General features: G+C 49.7%; 1 protein-coding gene across 7 annotated transcripts in view; it reads right to left on the bottom strand.

Annotated features, from left to right (window-relative positions):
* unc13a (unc-13 homolog A) overlaps positions 1 to 17,320 on the bottom strand; it is an 89,213-nt gene that overhangs the window by 59,924 nt on the left and 11,969 nt on the right. For 4 of the 7 annotated variants that reach the window (XM_062960106.1, XM_062960104.1, XM_062960103.1 and 1 more), the window contains exons 9-14: positions 15,555 to 15,765; positions 12,848 to 12,973; positions 9,110 to 9,853; positions 6,170 to 6,269; positions 4,451 to 4,500; positions 2,583 to 2,661 (exon numbers count right to left, since the gene is read on the bottom strand). In XM_062960106.1, the coding sequence (XP_062816176.1) occupies positions 2,583 to 2,661; positions 4,451 to 4,500; positions 6,170 to 6,269; positions 9,110 to 9,853; positions 12,848 to 12,973; positions 15,555 to 15,765 (1,310 nt within the window). The remainder of the gene's footprint in view (positions 1 to 2,582; positions 2,662 to 4,450; positions 4,501 to 6,169; positions 6,270 to 9,109; positions 9,854 to 12,847; positions 12,974 to 15,554; positions 15,766 to 17,320) is intronic. The other 3 variants (XM_062960110.1, XM_062960107.1, XM_062960108.1) reach the window with 1 other exon arrangement.

Genomic DNA, 17,320 nt, shown 5'->3' with positions numbered 1-17,320 from the left:
GTCAACATTGACTTGATGGATCTCCAATCCATGGGGTTGCTGTAAGTCAACTTGGCATACCGTTAGTCAACATTGACTTGATGGATCTCCCATCCATGGGGTCACCATAAATCAACTTGACAGACCATAAGTCAACATTGACTTGATGGATCTCCCATCCATGGGGTCACCAGAAGTCAACTTGACAGACCATAAGTCAACATTGACTTGATGGATCTCCCATCCATGGGGTTGCTGTAAGTCAACTTGGCATACCGTTAGTCAACATTGACTTAACGGATCTTCCATTGATGGGGTCACCAGAAGTCAACTTGACAGACCATAAGTCAACATTGACTTGATGGATCTCCCATCCATGGGGTCACCATAAATCGACTTGACAGACCATAAGTCAACATTGACTTGACGGATCTTCCATTGATGGGGTCACCAGAAGTCAACTTGACAGACCATAAGTCAACATTGACTTGATGGATCTCCCATCCATGGGGTCACCATAAATCAACTTGACAGACCATAAGTCAACATTGACTTGACGGATCTTCCATTGATGGGGTCACCATAAGTCAACTTGACAGACCATAAGTCAACATTGACTTGACGGATCTTCCATTGATGGGGTCACCATAAGTCAACTTGGCATACCATAAGTCAACATTGACTTGACGGATCTTCCATTGATGGGGTCACCAGAAGTCAACTTGACAGACCATAAGTCAACATTGACTTGATGGATCTCCCATCCATGGGGTTGCTATAAGTCAACTTGGCATACCATAAGTCAACATTGACTTGACGGATCTTCCATTGATGGGGTCACCATAAGTCAACTTGGCATACCATAAGTCAACATTGACTTGACGGATCTTCCATTGATGGGGTCACCAGAAGTCAACTTGACAGACCATAAGTCAACATTGACTTGACGGATCTTCCATTGATGGGGTCACCAGAAGTCAACTTGACAGACCATAAGTCAACATTGACTTGATGGATCTCCCATCCATGGGGTCACCATAAATCAACTTGACAGACCATAAGTCAACATTGACTTGACGGATCTTCCATTGATGGGGTCACCATAAATCAACTTGACAGACCATAAGTCAACATTGACTTGACGGATCTTCCATTGATGGGGTCACCAGAAGTCAACTTGACAGACCATAAGTCAACATTGACTTGACGGATCTTCCATTGATGGGGTCACCAGAAGTCAACTTGACAGACCATAAGTCAACATTGACTTGATGGATCTCCCATCCATGGGGTCACCATAAATCAACTTGACAGACCATAAGTCAACATTGACTTGATGGATCTCCCATCCATGGGGTTGCTATAAGTCAACTTGGCATACCATAAGTCAACATTGACTTGACGGATCTTCCATTGATGGGGTCACCATAAGTCAACTTGGCATACCATAAGTCAACATTGACTTGACGGATCTTCCATTGATGGGGTCACCATAAATCAACTTGACAGACCATAAGTCAACATTGACTTGACGGATCTTCCATTGATGGGGTCACCAGAAGTCAACTTGACAGACCATAAGTCAACATTGACTTGATGGATCTCCCATCCATGGGGTCACCATAAATCGACTTGACAGACCATAAGTCAACATTGACTTGACGGATCTTCCATTGATGGGGTCACCAGAAGTCAACTTGACAGACCATAAGTCAACATTGACTTGATGGATCTCCCATCCATGGGGTCACCATAAATCAACTTGACAGACCATAAGTCAACATTGACTTGACGGATCTTCCATTGATGGGGTCACCAGAAGTCAACTTGACAGACCATAAGTCAACATTGACTTGATGGATCTCCCATCCATGGGGTCACCATAAATCGACAGACCCTTTCCTTCTAGAATTCCCCATAAGTCAACACTAACTTGAAGGATCTCCTATTGATGGGACATTCAGCACCTTTGGGCCTGGACTAAACCCCACTTCCTGTCCCGTCAGTCCTGCAGGCTCTCAAGGAGGGCTTAGGGGGGTGTCTGGGGTCACGGGGAAACGGGCACCCTTCTCCGCCGCCTCCTTCTCACCAGATCGCTGATGACCAGCGGAAGAGATTTACGTCCAGGCTTAATGTCGGGCATGCTGTCAATGCAGCGCAGAAACTTTACCGCCGCACCCCTAGCGTCACAGAGGCGAAAGCGGAAGCCAGCGGAAGGAAGGAAGGAAGGAAGAAAAAAAGAAGAGAACAAAGACAAAACGAGCCGTATTAGCGAAGCAAAGCGGACAGCAGCACGGCGCAGCGCAGGGCACCCTGGAGCGGCTTTAGCGGAGGTCGGAGTCTTCGTTCCATCCAATTCTCCCCTAGATAATATTTGGAAAATCGGTCAATCGGAATAAACACGAATTCGAAACGCTTCGACACGGGACAGGGTTACGACACAGGCGTGAGACGTGATACTCAATCGAGGCCGGGACGGGGTTACGTCAACTCAATCGTGGCCGAGCTCCGTCTCCTCCCGCGAACCCAGCTCCAGAGGAATCCCGCAAGCGAGTCAGAAGCCAAGCGGCGCGCAAGAGCGGCGCGCAAGAGCGGAACCTCACCAAATCGCTAACTAAAGGGATGGGCTTTCGTTTCCGGATGTCGGGCATGCTATCAATAATGATCAACCCGCCACCGGGCCTGGAAGAGAGAAAGACAGACAGGGTCAGGAAAGGCAGGGAAACTGGGGGGCGGAGCTAGGGGAGGTGGGCGTGTCCTTCTAGACGGAGGGGGTGGGGCTTGGCAGCTCCTCGCCAGGATTCATTCCAATGGGGCGGAGCTTGATGGGACACTTACTTTGGCTCCACCTCTAGTCGAGTTTCTTTCCCAATGGGGCGGAGTTTAATGGGTAATTTATTCTAGCTCTGCCCCTAGTCGGGCTTCATTTCAATGGGGCGGAGCTTGACGGGCCATTTACTTTGGCTCCACCCCTAGTTGGGCTTCATTTCAATGGGGCGGAGCTTGACGGGCCATTTACTTTGGCTCCACCCCTAGACGGGCTTCTTTTCAATGGAGGCGGAGCTTGACAGGCCATTTACTTTGGCTCCACCCCTAGTCAGGCTTCTTTTCAATGGAGGCGGAGCTTGACAGGCCATTTACTTTGGCTCCACCCCTAGTTGGGCTTCATTTCAATGGGGCGGAGCTTGACGGGCCATTTACTTTGGCTCCACCCCTAGTCAGGCTTCTTTTCAATGGAGGCGGAGCTTGACAGGCCATTTACTTTGGCTCCACCCCTAGTCGGGCTTCATTTCAATGGAGGCGGAGCTTGACAGGCCATTTACTTTGGCTCCACCCCTAGTCGGGCTTCATTTCAATGGGGCGGAGCTTGACGGGCCATTTACTTTGGCTCCACCCCTAGTCGGGCTTCATTTCAATGGGGCGGAGCTTGACGGGCCATTTACTTTGGCTCCACCCCTAGACGGGCTTCTTTTCAATGGAGGCGGAGCTTGACAGGCCATTTACTTTGGCTCCACCCCTAGTCAGGCTTCTTTTCAATGGAGGCGGAGCTTGACAGGCCATTTACTTTGGCTCCACCCCTAGTTGGGCTTCATTTCAATGGGGCGGAGCTTGACGGGCCATTTACTTTGGCTCCACCCCTAGTCAGGCTTCTTTTCAATGGAGGCGGAGCTTGACAGGCCATTTACTTTGGCTCCACCCCTAGTCGGGCTTCATTTCAATGGAGGCGGAGCTTGACGGGCCATTTACTTTGGCTCCACCCCTAGTCGGGCTTCATTTCAATGGGGCGGAGCTTGACGGGCCATTTACTTTGGCTCCACCCCTAGTCGGGCTTCATTTCAATGGGGCGGAGCTTGACGGGCCATTTACTTTGGCTCCACCCCTAGACGGGCTTCTTTTCAATGGAGGCGGAGCTTGACAGGCCATTTACTTTGGCTCCACCCCTAGTCAGGCTTCTTTTCAATGGAGGCGGAGCTTGACAGGCCATTTACTTTGGCTCCACCCCTAGTTGGGCTTCATTTCAATGGGGCGGAGCTTGACGGGCCATTTACTTTGGCTCCACCCCTAGTCAGGCTTCTTTTCAATGGAGGCGGAGCTTGACAGGCCATTTACTTTGGCTCCACCCCTAGACGGGCTTCTTTTCAATGGAGGCGGAGCTTGACGGGCCATTTACTTTGGCTCCACCCCTAGTCAGGCTTCTTTTCAATGGAGGCGGAGCTTAACGGGACATTTACTTTGGCTCCACCCCCTTGCCATCCTTCCTTTCCAGCGGTTTCTATCACGACCTCAACATCTACCACCTTCTTGGTTCTGGTTGGCAGATGGACCCATTTCCATCTAGTTTCAGGCTTCGGTTGCCTTGATGGATGGCCTTCACTCAGGACTGGACAAGGATGTGAGTTGCTTTGAAGTTTTGATGGACTTCTTGGTCGTTTTCTCAAGCTAGAGATCCCCGACGACAACAATAACTCACCCGCCTTTAAACCACAAGGACTTTGACTCCCCACTTCCTTCGCCTCGAGCCTGAAAAACAGAAAATCCTAAAGTTAGTAGAATTCAGAAGATCCTGGTTGACTGACCCACCTAAGGGCTTGGGGGAGAACAAAATAACCCTATAAACGCAGAGTGCTTGTCCAGTGTTGGCAGAGTGTAACTCCGCCATCACTGTTTTAGAAAAACACTCCGATTCAGTTTTCAAACAGACTTGACACGCTGCTCCTATGTACAAATATATACACACAGATCAGGACCCCCTTGATCCCGTATCAGCAATATACTCACAACGTAGGCAAAACAGATTCACAAACAACAGATGTACAGCAAGAGCGAGAACGCATGTTTTCTGCCCTCTTTTATATCCACTACTTGCTTGTCATCAGCTAGGGATGGATGACATGAATGTCACATGATCATGACAGTCCCCAAGTTACACATAATCACCCACTTAATCATTCAGCAGGCATGTGACCACATGTCCAGTAGAACTGTATTTTCTACCAGTTTTGCACAATAGGATTGTAATGAAGTATGAATTTTGATTTACAGATGTTATGTTTAATTGTGTGTTTATGTTTTAAAAGGGTAAGTATTACAGTTATTGCATCTCAGCACTCTGAGGCAGGTTGCCATAGAAACGTAGAAATGTAACTATTTCGAAGCTAGCAAGAAAGGGGCGGAGCTAGCTGGGTGAAAAAGGAGGGAATGTTTTTAAAAGAGTTGAGTCTGTGATCGGAGGAATCACAGGGAAAGACTGGTTCTGGGGTGGTTAGAACCAGGGAGGTTCAAATGTCAGTCTGTGATCTGAGAGTCACAGGGAAGACTGGTTCCAGGTTTAGGGAAACCAGGGCAGTTCAGATCTCAGTCTGTGCTCTGATGAGGCACAGGGAAGATTGATTCTAGGCTGATGGAATCAAGAAGACTCAATTGTTCATTTTGAGTCAGTTTTAAATAAGTTTGGTGACTTATTTAATGTAGTCTGTGTCCTGGAAAGGAACAGAGAATCTGTGTACTATATCACAGGGGTGACTGTGGTTTGAAGTCACTGGAAAGTCCAAGTTTCAGACTTTGGGAACTCACAGAGATCCATTGAAGTAACGGTTTAAAAGGAGCAGAGGAAGAAGTTTTAACTACTTTAAGTAAAAGAAGTGATACTTTAGAGAGCTTGATTCATCTCATTCTAGTATTGTAACTGTTAATAAGAATACCTCTAAGTGAGAAACAACATTGTAACCACTAAGCTCTGTGCCTGAATAAACTTGTTATTGTTATTGTAGACGTTCATAGTCCCCTTACAAGGATTATCATCAATGCATTCCTGTCTAACAAGGCATTATCTATCTAATGTTTACTACCGATGGGTCTTATTTGATCCTGAAATCCATCCCGGTTTTCTATCCGCTTACCTGCATTCAATTCAGCGACTCGGACAGAGACAAAGAACAGGTGGTGGTTCGGAGCAAACTGAAAAGTGAAGGCAAGGCAGCTTTGGGGGCGAACCAAAAAGAAAAATGGAGAGAACGAAAAAAGAGATGGCGGATGGAGTCTAGAAACAAAGCAAAACAAAAATTTAGAGACCGGTCAACTCAAAGGGAAGACAATGACTGGGGAAGGGGGTCGTTGGGTAGAGAACGAGGAGGACAAGATCACGTCTTTGAGGGTTTCCAGACCTTTGGGAAGAGAATACGATACTTGCCTCTTGGAGCTGCATGCAGACTTTGTTGAAGGCCCGCAACCAGTTGGCCTTGGCCCGGGCTTTGGGGTCGACCACCTCGGGTTCTTCTCGCTCTCTGGAACTACAAACGAGATACGACTGCCTCTAAATCCCCACCAAGAACTTTGAGAAGGTAGGAACGAAATCATGGATCCATCAAAACACTCAAGGAACAGAAACACTCAAGAATCTCCCATCATGGTTGACAGATCTCCCATTCACGGAGACCCATAAGTTGAACTCAACCTGATGGATCTCCCATCACAAGCTCACAATAAGCTGGTTGACCCATCTCCAATTCACGGAGACCCATAAGTTGAAGTCAACTTGATGGATCTCCCATCACGAGGTCACAATAAGCTAGTTGACCCATCTCCCATTCATGGAGACCCATAAGTTGAACTCAACTTGATGGATCTCACAATAAGCTGGTTGGCACATCTCCTATTCACAGAGACCCATAAGTTGAACTCAACTTGATGGATCTCACAATAAGCTGGTTGGCACATCTCCTATTCACGGAGACCCATAAGTTGAACTCAACTTGATGGATCTCACAATAAGCTAGTTGGCACATCTCCCATTCATGGAGACCCATAAGTTGAACTCAACTTGATGGATCTCACAATAAGCTGGATGACCCATCTCCCATTCATGGAGACCCATAAGTAGAATTCAACTTGATGGATCTCACAATAAGCTGGTTGACCCATCTCCCATTCACGGAGACCCATAAGTTGAACTCAACTTGATGGATCTCACAATAAGCTGGTTGGCGTATCTCCCATTCATGGAGACCCATAAGTTGAACTCAACTTGATGGATCTCACAATAAGCTGGTTGGCACATCTCCCATTCATGGAGACCCATAAGTTGAACTCAACTTGACAGATCTCCCATCGTGAAGCCACAATAAGCTAGTTGACCCATCTCCCATTCATGGAGACCCATAAGGTGAACTCAATTTGATGGATCTCCCATCACGAGGTTATTATAAGCTGGTTGACCCATCTCCCATTCACGGAGACCCATAAGTTGAACTCAACTTGATGGATCTCCCATCATGAGGCCACAATAAGCTGCTTGACCCATCTCCCATTCATGGAGACCCATAAGTTGAACTCAGCTTGATGGATCTCACAATAAGCTGGTTGGCGCATCTCCAATTCACGGAGACCCATAAGTTGAACTCAGCTTGATGGATCTCACAATAAGCTGCTTGACCCATCTCCCATTCATGGAGACCCATAAGTTGAACTCAGCTTGATGGATCTCACAATAAGCTGGTTGACCCATCTCCCATTCATGGAGACCCATAAGTTGAACTCAGCTTGATGGATCTCACAATAAGCTGCTTGACCCATCTCCCATTCATGGAGACCCATAAGTTGAACTCAGCTTGATGGATCTCACAATAAGCTGCTTGACCCATCTCCCATTCATGGAGACCCATAAGTTGAACTCAGCTTGATGGATCTCACAATAAGCTGGTTGGCGTATCTCCCATTCATGGAGACCCATAAGTTGAACTCAACTTGATGGATCTCACAATAAGCTGGTTGGCACATCTCCCATTCATGGAGACCCATAAGTTGAACTCAACTTGACAGATCTCCCATCGTGAAGCCACAATAAGCTAGTTGACCCATCTCCCATTCATGGAGACCCATAAGGTGAACTCAATTTGATGGATCTCCCATCACGAGGTTATTATAAGCTGGTTGACCCATCTCCCATTCACGGAGACCCATAAGTTGAACTCAACTTGATGGATCTCCCATCATGAGGCCACAATAAGCTGCTTGACCCATCTCCCATTCATGGAGACCCATAAGTTGAACTCAGCTTGATGGATCTCACAATAAGCTGGTTGGCGCATCTCCAATTCACGGAGACCCATAAGTTGAACTCAGCTTGATGGATCTCACAATAAGCTGCTTGACCCATCTCCCATTCATGGAGACCCATAAGTTGAACTCAGCTTGATGGATCTCACAATAAGCTGGTTGACCCATCTCCCATTCATGGAGACCCATAAGTTGAACTCAGCTTGATGGATCTCACAATAAGCTGCTTGACCCATCTCCCATTCATGGAGACCCATAAGTTGAACTCAGCTTGATGGATCTCACAATAAGCTGCTTGACCCATCTCCCATTCATGGAGACCCATAAGTTGAACTCAGCTTGATGGATCTCACAATAAGCTGCTTGACCCATCTCCCATTCATGGAGACCCATAAGTTGAACTCAGCTTGATGGATCTCACAATAAGCTGGTTGGCGCATCTCCAATTCACGGAGACCCATAAGTTGAACTCAACTTGATGGATCTCACAATAAGCTGGTTGGTGCATCTCCCATTCATGGAGACCCATAAGTTGAACTCAACTTGACGGATCTCCCATTGTGAGGCCACAATAAGCTGATTGACACATCTCTAATTAATGGAGACCCATAAGTTGAACTCAGCTTGATGGATCTCCCATCACGAGGTTATTATAAGCTGGTTGACCCATCTCCCATTCATGGAGACCCATAAGTTGAACTCAAACTTGATGGATCTCCATGGGATCAACCAAAAGTTGAAGCTGGCTTGACGACAGACCACAACAAATCCTCTCCTAAGTGATATCACAACTGTATGGAATGGTTTCAGAAGCAAACCAGAGCCAAGTTTTTGGTTGAACCTCCATATTGACACCTCTCCTGGCCACTCTTGGAGACCACAACCCGTAAGACCAGACACCTCTTGGAGGCCACCACCCATAAGACTCTGTCTGGCCAACGTGGAGATATCTGGATGCCAGGCCCAGATATAGTCTGTCTAAGGAAGGTCCAAGACCCTGAGAAATGGTGGCTTTTTGGACCACAACCAGACAAGGATGTCCCATCAAATGGGTTGTATGGAGTGGTGGTCTTACCTCTCCTCCTCCTTGGGGACTTCTTCCTCAGGGACTTTCTCTTGGGTCGGGGTGGCCTCCGGCGAGGGTACTTTCTCCTCCTGCTGGACCTCAGGAACATCTTGGACCTTCTCCTCCTTCTTCTCCTGTTGCTGCTGTTGTGGTGGAAGCCTCTGCTGAGCCGGCGCCTGTTGTTGTTGCTGCTGCTGCTGTTGTTGTTTCAACTGCGCCTGTTGTGCTTGTTGTTGCTGCGGTGGCAGCGTTGCTTTCTGCTGCGTCGCGGCGGCCGGCGGCGCCTGTTGCGCTTTTTGCGACGCCTGTTGTGGCTTTTGTGGCGGTGGCTGTGCCGTCACTTGTGGCTTCTGCTGCGGCGTGGTTTGCGGTGGCTTTTGCTGCGCCGCTTGTTGCTGGGTTTGTGGCGGGGCCGCTGGCGGTTGCGCTCCCTTCGAGGGCGGCTCCGGCGGCGGGAACGTCTCCCGGGGGTAGGCCTCAGGTTCGGCCAGCTCGTCCTCAGGGTAGTAGTCCTCGTTGTCGCTGTACTCCTCCTTGAACTCCTCGTCGTCCTCCAGGTAGAGGTCATCCTCCTCCTCCTCCTCGTCCCAACACGGCGAGTCCTTCTGGTAGCTGACCGAACTGTGGCAGGAGTGGTAGGAGTCGCCGTCCCGCTCGTCCAGGCTGATGTCGTCGGGGTCAAAGTCCTCGCTGAGCTGGGAACTGCCTTGGCTCAGCTCCGCCGAAGACGCGTACCGGCTGCTGCCCGTCGGGCTGTGAAGGCAGGGATGGAGACAATGAAGCCAAGGGAGATGGAGGAGGACAGAGAAGGAGGCTGAGGAAAGGGCCTAGAGAGCTCACCGGGGGGTCTTCCTGCCACCAACCCTACTATGACCACCTGGCGTGGTCACCAACACACACATGCACCCGGATCTCTTCTCAATCCCACCCAATCCCAGTTTCAGTCAAGCTTTTCTAGATGGTCCGATGGGGTCAGCCAAGATGGTTCCTGGGGTCTGCCCACCCAATCCCAGTTTCAATCAAGCCTTTCTAGATGGTCAGATGGGGTTGGCCAAGATGGGTCCTGGGGTCTGCCCACCCAATTCCAGTATGGGAACCTTTCCAGATGGTCAGATGGGGTTGGCCTAGATGGTTCCTGGGGTCTGCCCACCCAATTCCAGTCTGGAAACCCATAATCAGGCCTTTCTAGATGGTCAGATGGGGTTGGCCAAGGTGGTTCCTGGGGTCTGCCCACCCCATTCCAGTTTGGGAACCCATAATCAAGCCTTTCTAGATGGTCAGATGGGGTTGGCCTAGATGGTTCCTGGGGTCTGCCCACCCAATTCCAGTCTGGGAACCCATAATCAGGCCTTTCTAGATGGTCGGATGGGGTTGGCCAAGGTGGTTCCTGGGGTCTGCCCACCCAATTCCAGTTTGGGAACCCATAATCAAGACTTTCTAGATGGTCAGATGGTTCTTGGAGTCTGCCCACCCCGTTCCAGTTTGGGAACCCATAATCAGGCCTTTCTAGATGGTCAGATGGGGTTGGCCTAGATGGTTCCTGGGGTCTGCCCACCCAATTCCAGTCTGGGAACCCATAATCAGGCCTTTCTAGATGGTCGGATGGGGTTGGCCAAGGTGGTTCCTGGGGTCTGCCCACCCAATTCCAGTATGGGAACCTTTCTAGATGGTCAGATGGGGTTGGCCTAGATGGTTCCTGGGGTCTGCCCACCCCATTCCAGTTTGGGAACCCATAATCAAGCCTTTCTAGATGGTCAGATGGGGTAGGCCAAGGTGGTTCCTGGGGTCTGCCCACCCAATCCCAGTTTCAATCAAGCCTTTCTAAATGGTCAGATGGGGTTGGCCAAGGTGGTTCCTGGAGTCTGCCCACCCAATCCCAGTTTCAATCAAACCTTTCTAGATGGTCAGATGGGGTTGGCCAAGGTGGTTCCTGGGGTCTGCCCACCCAATCCCAGTCTCAATCAAGCCTTTCTAAATGGTCAGATGGGGTTGGCCAAGGTGGTTCCTGGGGGTCTGCCCACCCAATCCCAGTTTCAATCAAGCCTTTCTAGATGGTCAGATGGGGTAGGCCAAGATGGTTCCTGGGGTCTGCCCACCCAATCCCAGTCTCAATCAAGCCTTTCTAAATGGTCAGATGGGGTTGGCCAAGGTGGTTCCTGGGGGTCTGCCCACCCAATCCCAGTTTCAATCAAGCCTTTCTAAATGGTCAGATGGGGTTGGCCAAGGTGGTTCCTGGAGTCTGCCCACCCAATCCCAGTTTCAATCAAACCTTTCTAGATGGTCAGATGGGGTTGGCCAAGGTGGTTCCTGGGGTCTGCCCACCCAATCCCAGTCTCAATCAAGCCTTTCTAAATGGTCAGATGGGGTTGGCCAAGGTGGTTCCTGGGGGTCTGCCCACCCAATCCCAGTTTCAATCAAACCTTTCTAGATGGTCAGATGGGGTTGGCCAAGGTGGTTCCTGGGGTCTGCCCACCCAATCCCAGTCTCAATCAAGCCTTTCTAAATGGTCAGATGGGGTTGGCCAAGGTGGTTCCTGGGGGTCTGCCCACCCAATCCCAGTTTCAATCAAGCCTTTCTAAATGGTCAGATGGGGTTGGCCAAGGTGGTTCCTGGAGTCTGCCCACCCAATCCCAGTTTCAATCAAACCTTTCTAGATGGTCAGATGGGGTAGGCCAAGATGGTTCCTGGGGTCTGCCCACCCAATCCCAGTCTCAATCAAGCCTTTCTAAATGGTCAGATGGGGTTGGCCAAGATGGTTCCTGGAGTCTGCCCACCCAATCCCAGTCTCAATCAAGCCTTTCTAAATGGTCAGATGGGGTTGGCCAAGGTGGTTCCTAGGGTCTGCCCACCTCTCAGAAGCCATATCTTTTGCACCCAAATGAACTATGGAATGTCATGTGGACATTTCTATCCACGGGGTCCTCTGACTGGCGGCACAATGAGAGACAAGCCACAGAAGCACCAAACCACACAGATGGAAAAGCTCGGGCTGGGACACCTTCCTTGATGTCCAACACTGGGAAGCTCAGTGTGACCCAACCCATGCTGGTTAAGGTATCTGGACGACCACAGACGACAAAGCTCTGCCTGACGTTTACTGTCACATACTCCCCCTCTTGGACCAAAGAAAGTCACGTCACTCCAGAGCGAGGAATACAAGTGACCAAGGGAGCACTGTGGACAAGACCTGGGAGCCCAAGCGGCCTCTGAGCACGCGCAGAGGCCCATGGGAAGCACATGCAGACAAGTCACCAGACGTGCCTGGATTAGGCCGAAACCAAACCTCCAGCCTTGGCAATGTTGGTTGGGGGGCGGGGGCAGGGATTAATGGTTGTATCTGTCCTGGCAATGGGTGAGACGGGCGGAGGATGGTGGAATGGTGACCGTCCTGGAAGCCAAAGCTGGATGGATGCGGGCGGCCTAAGCCAGTTGGCGGCACAAATAATACTCAGGATCACGGGACACAGCAGAGAATTATCAACGAGATATCGGCGACACATGAAATGTCACGCCCAAATGTCTTATGGTCCTGACATTTACGTGTCTAAGTATCTGTCCTGGAAATGGGTGAGACGGGCGGAGGATAGAGAGTGGTGACTGTCCCGGAAGCCAAAGCTGGATGGAGGTGGGCGGCCTAAGCCAGTTGGCGGCACAAATAATACTCAGGACCACAGGACACAGCAGAGAAGAAGACACGAGATATATATATATATATATATAGAAAGAGAGAGATTGAGAGAGACCCACCTATCCGATAGGTCTAAAGAGCGCCTGCTCTCGAGGGAGGGCTGGCGACTCGTGCGCCTGCTTGACCCGGAAGCAGACTCCGCGTCGCTGGGCCCGTTGGCGGCAGAATCTACGCTACCGTAGCGTCTGCCGGGGGGAGCGGGGAAGGGGATGGGGGGAGAGGAAAAGGGTCAGCACACCAGAGAGAAAGAGACCAGCCTGCTTTGCATCCGGGGAATCATATCACCTTCCGGGGCCAAGACTAGGGGAAAGTAATCGGGGAGTAATAAGATGTTATCACCTTCCGGGGTCAATACTAGGGGAAAGTCATCGGGGAGTAATAAGATGTTATCACCTTCCGGGGTCAATACTAGGGGAAGGTAATCGGGGAGTAATAAGATGTTATCACCTTCCGGGGTCAATACTAGGGGAAGGTAATCGGGGAGTAATAAGATGTTATCACCTTCCGGGACCAATACTAGGGGAAGGTAATCGGGGAGTAATAAGACGTTATCACCTTCCGGGACCAATACTAGGGGAAGGTAATCGGGGAGTAATAAGACGTTATCACTTTCCGGGGCCAATACTAGGGGAAGGTAATCGGGGAGTAATAAGATGTTATCACCTTCCGGGACCAATACTAGGGGAAGGTAATCGGGGAGTAATAAGACGTTATCACCTTCCGGGGTCAATACTAGGGGAAGGTAATTGGGGAGTAATAAGATGTTATCACCTTCCGGGGCCAATACTAGGGGAAAGTCATTGGGGAGTAATAAGATGTTATCACCTTCCGGGGTCAATACTAGGGGAAGGTAATCGGGGAGTAATAAGATGTTATCACCTTCCGGGGTCAATACTAGGGGAAGGTAATCGGGGAGTAATAAGATGTTATCACCTTCCGGGGCCAATACTAGGGGAAGGTAATCGGGGACTAATAAGATGTTATCACCTTCCAGGGCCAATACTAGGGGAAGGTAATCAGGGACTAATAAGATGTTATCACCTTCCGGGGCCAATACTAGGGGAAGGTAATCGGGGAGTAATAAGATGTTATCACCTTCCGGGGCCAAGACTAGGGGAAGGTAATCGGGGAGTAATAAGATGTGTTATCGACAGCTTTCATCACAGGGTTGTTGTGTATTTTCCGTGCATGTTCCTTTTGGCTCTCAGTATTGAAAAAAAAAACCCCTCCAAAATCAGAACAGTAAATAACAAAACGAGCAACACTCTGAAAACAGAAGAATTCCAGACAGGCAAAAAGTATTTTTTTTTATTCCTTTTTCTTCTTTATTACTATTATATTATTATTATATTATAAAAGAAATCTTAATAAAAAGTATTTTTAAAAAAGAATTCCAGACAGGGATCTATCAGGGGACAGCTATTGACTCTGAACAAAGGATTCTCCCAGACCAGGATGCGAGGCTGGGAAGGCCATTCAATGCTAATGAACGTTCACACTGGTCTCCAACAGACGAGTTCTTTCCACAGATATATAAACCTTCCTTGCTTAATTTCTTAATTATTATTTCTTAATTATTATTATAATAATTTCTCCATATACCTCACAACCTCTGAGGATGCCTGCCATAGATGTGGGCGAAACGTCAGGAGAGAATGGTTCTGGAACATGGCCATACAGCCCGGAAAATACACAACAACCCAGTGATACTATGGCTTCGACCACAACATTACGGAGAGATTTAGGATTGTGCAAAACAGCACAGAATCGTTCTGTTTTTGTTCAGTTTTCGTTCTGTTTTTGTTCTGTTTTTGTTCTGTTTTCATTCTGTTTTCGTTCTGTTTCATTCTGTTTTTGTTCTGTTTTGTTCTGTTTTGTTCTGTTTTCATTCTGTTTTCGTTCCGTTTTTGTTCCGTTTTCATTCCGTTTTTGTTCTGTTTTCATTTAGAATTTCAGCTGAGCCCCATTTCATTTGCTTCCCGAAATGAAAACAGAACTCGGGGTTCCGGATTATAAACCTGAACAGTCTGCTCCTAATCTTCCGGAATCTTCCGGAATACAGAACAGGGGGCAACCAAAATTTGAAACGGAAACAGAAGGAAAACAGAACAAATTCACACAGCCCTAGTAGGTACTCGTGTCTAAGTCTAGACATTTTCGGCCCAAATGTCAGACCTGGATTGACTTATCCATGGCTCAATGTGAGTATTGTATCACCCAAAAGGCGAGTGCTTACTCCCTTCCTGGAGGATCTAAACGAAGCTCCAACTACGTCAACTTCACTGCAATAGGAAAAGGGCAATGACCAAGAGTTACCGAGATGACAATTGCTCTTTTCCGTCCGTGCGGAAGGACCCCGGAGGTATCCATATCAAAATCCATAACATTGGACCCCAAACCTGCCCTAGACTTATACATGAGTCCATGCTGTATATCCGTGGAGAACCCGAGCAAGGAGAACTCAAGACCTACAACTGGGAGGATCCCAACCTACCAAATCGAGCTCTGTGGATGCTTTTACCAATCGATATATTTAGGATGGTTAGTTATCAAGTTTATATGGAGGAGATAAAACTAGATAGGGAAGGTCAGATTTCGGTGTCCATCGGGTTAGTTCTCCCAAATTCGGTACAGCATTTGCTCTTATCGATATCTGGCCGGGTGTAGCCATTACGACCGAGAGCACGAGCCCTGCTTTCATGGATCTTTGCTAATATTCCTTGGATGCCCACCAGCCGTTCCCTCCCCAGGCTCCGCCCACTCTACCTGATTGGCCGATGGTCGGAGTAGTCCGTCCCATAGCCCTGCATGGAGTCGGAGTAGGAATCGCGGGAGCCGCGCTGCTGGTGGCGGATGGGGTACTGGTGGACCGAAGCGTTGGGCTGCGACGTGGTGTAATAAGGAGGCGGGATGCTGTTGCTGGTCTCACTGCGGTAGTCGCTGTCCCGGTCGTCCACCGTACTGTCCGGATCGTCATCTGGGGGAGCGGAAGACACAAAACGGTGGAGGAAAACATCACCAACTTCCACTTTCCCATCACCCCGATGGCCAATGACCAGAGGCGGTCCAACCGCCAGGCAATCTAGGCATTTGCCTGTGGCGCCATCTTCCCGGGGGCGCCATCGAGGCCCCCGGGAGGGTGGCGCAACCCCCCGCCACCTTTGGGACGGGCCTTCCCGCTGCGGCCTGGGCCTTGTTGCCATGCGGCCCGAGTGGCCTGGCCACGCCTCCTGGCCCTTTGCCTACTACATTAAAATACCTAAGGACGGCTCTGTCAACAACAGTTAATTGTGGACACAAAATACAGAGATCGCCCCAAGCAACCCCACTCCGGGTTAGAGAGGCAGTGAATCTGCTCTTGGTTTCCGTCGCAGAGCGGATTCACTTCCCCGCTGACATGGAAGTCATGAAGTTAGAGGCGTGCAATTCAGGGAAAATCCCTATCGTTTTCGGTGAACCGATTCGCTCGCCGAACCAATGACAGATCGGGAACTGAAGTCCCAAGCGCATGCCACAAGAGGGGAGGAGACTGGACACAGTCAACTTGGCCTCTGATTGGCTGTGAAAGAAAATGAGAAACACACACAGAGGGAAACCTCAACTCCCTTCATTCCCCGGGCGCCGTCAATGCCCGTTTTCGTGCATTTGGGATCCGAATCCCCCGAATCCAGGACACCAAACCGATTTTGTGCACATCCCTACTTGTTAAGAGGTGGATGTTGGGGTGAGTGGCGATACAGTTTCAAGGGTCATAATCTAGGTTACTAACGGGAGTAGCAACAACTCCGCAAGAGAATGGCCACCATTGTTTTGGGTATGCAGAAAAGTTACGTCGGCGGGTGAAAGACCTAGGCAAGGAGCTCCAAAAGGAGATGGTCATCCATGGGAGTTTAAGTGGCCAAGAAAGTCATGGTTGAATGGGCCACTCCACCGGAACATAGTCCCTTCTCTTGGCCTTCGGTGGAAGAGGTTGGAGAGGGAAGGGAAGGGCACGAGGGACATACATGACGGGATCATGGGTCGGAACTTACAGGAGACCCTTCCGTGTCCAGGCCTAAAACCAAAGAGGGAACACATCATGCTTCACGTTGTGAGTGGACCTCTTAGAACTGTGAACAGGGGAGGGGTGTGGCTTCTTCCCAAGAGCCTGAGACAGGGCTGAGCCTCTATATTTCTCCTGAGAGGCCTTTTAGGACTAAAGGGCGGGGCTAGGGGTGGGGGCGGGGCCTCTTCCCAAGAGCCTGAGACAGGGCTGAGCCTCTATATCTCTCCTGAGAGGCCTTTTAGGACTAAAGGGCGGGGCTAGGGGTGGGGGCGGGGCCTCTTCCCAAGAGCGCGAGACAGGGCTGAGCCTCTATCTCCCTCCCGTCATAGAGGTTCAGCCCCATCAGGAACTTGGGAAGAGGCCCCTCCCCTTCTCTAGCCACACCCCCTGTGTCCAGGACAGGGATAGAAGCTCAGCCCTGCTTCAGAGCTCGTAACTCCGCCCATCCCAGTCCTGGCCTCCCATTTGTGGCCCCGCCCGCCTCTCC

Source organism: Anolis carolinensis, unplaced genomic scaffold, assembly GCF_035594765.1.
Source record: "Anolis carolinensis isolate JA03-04 unplaced genomic scaffold, rAnoCar3.1.pri scaffold_7, whole genome shotgun sequence".
Classification (NCBI taxonomy): domain Eukaryota; kingdom Metazoa; phylum Chordata; class Lepidosauria; order Squamata; family Dactyloidae; genus Anolis; species Anolis carolinensis.
Note: the sequence above shows the minus strand (reverse complement) of the source record. Positions and strands in the feature narration are given on the sequence as shown.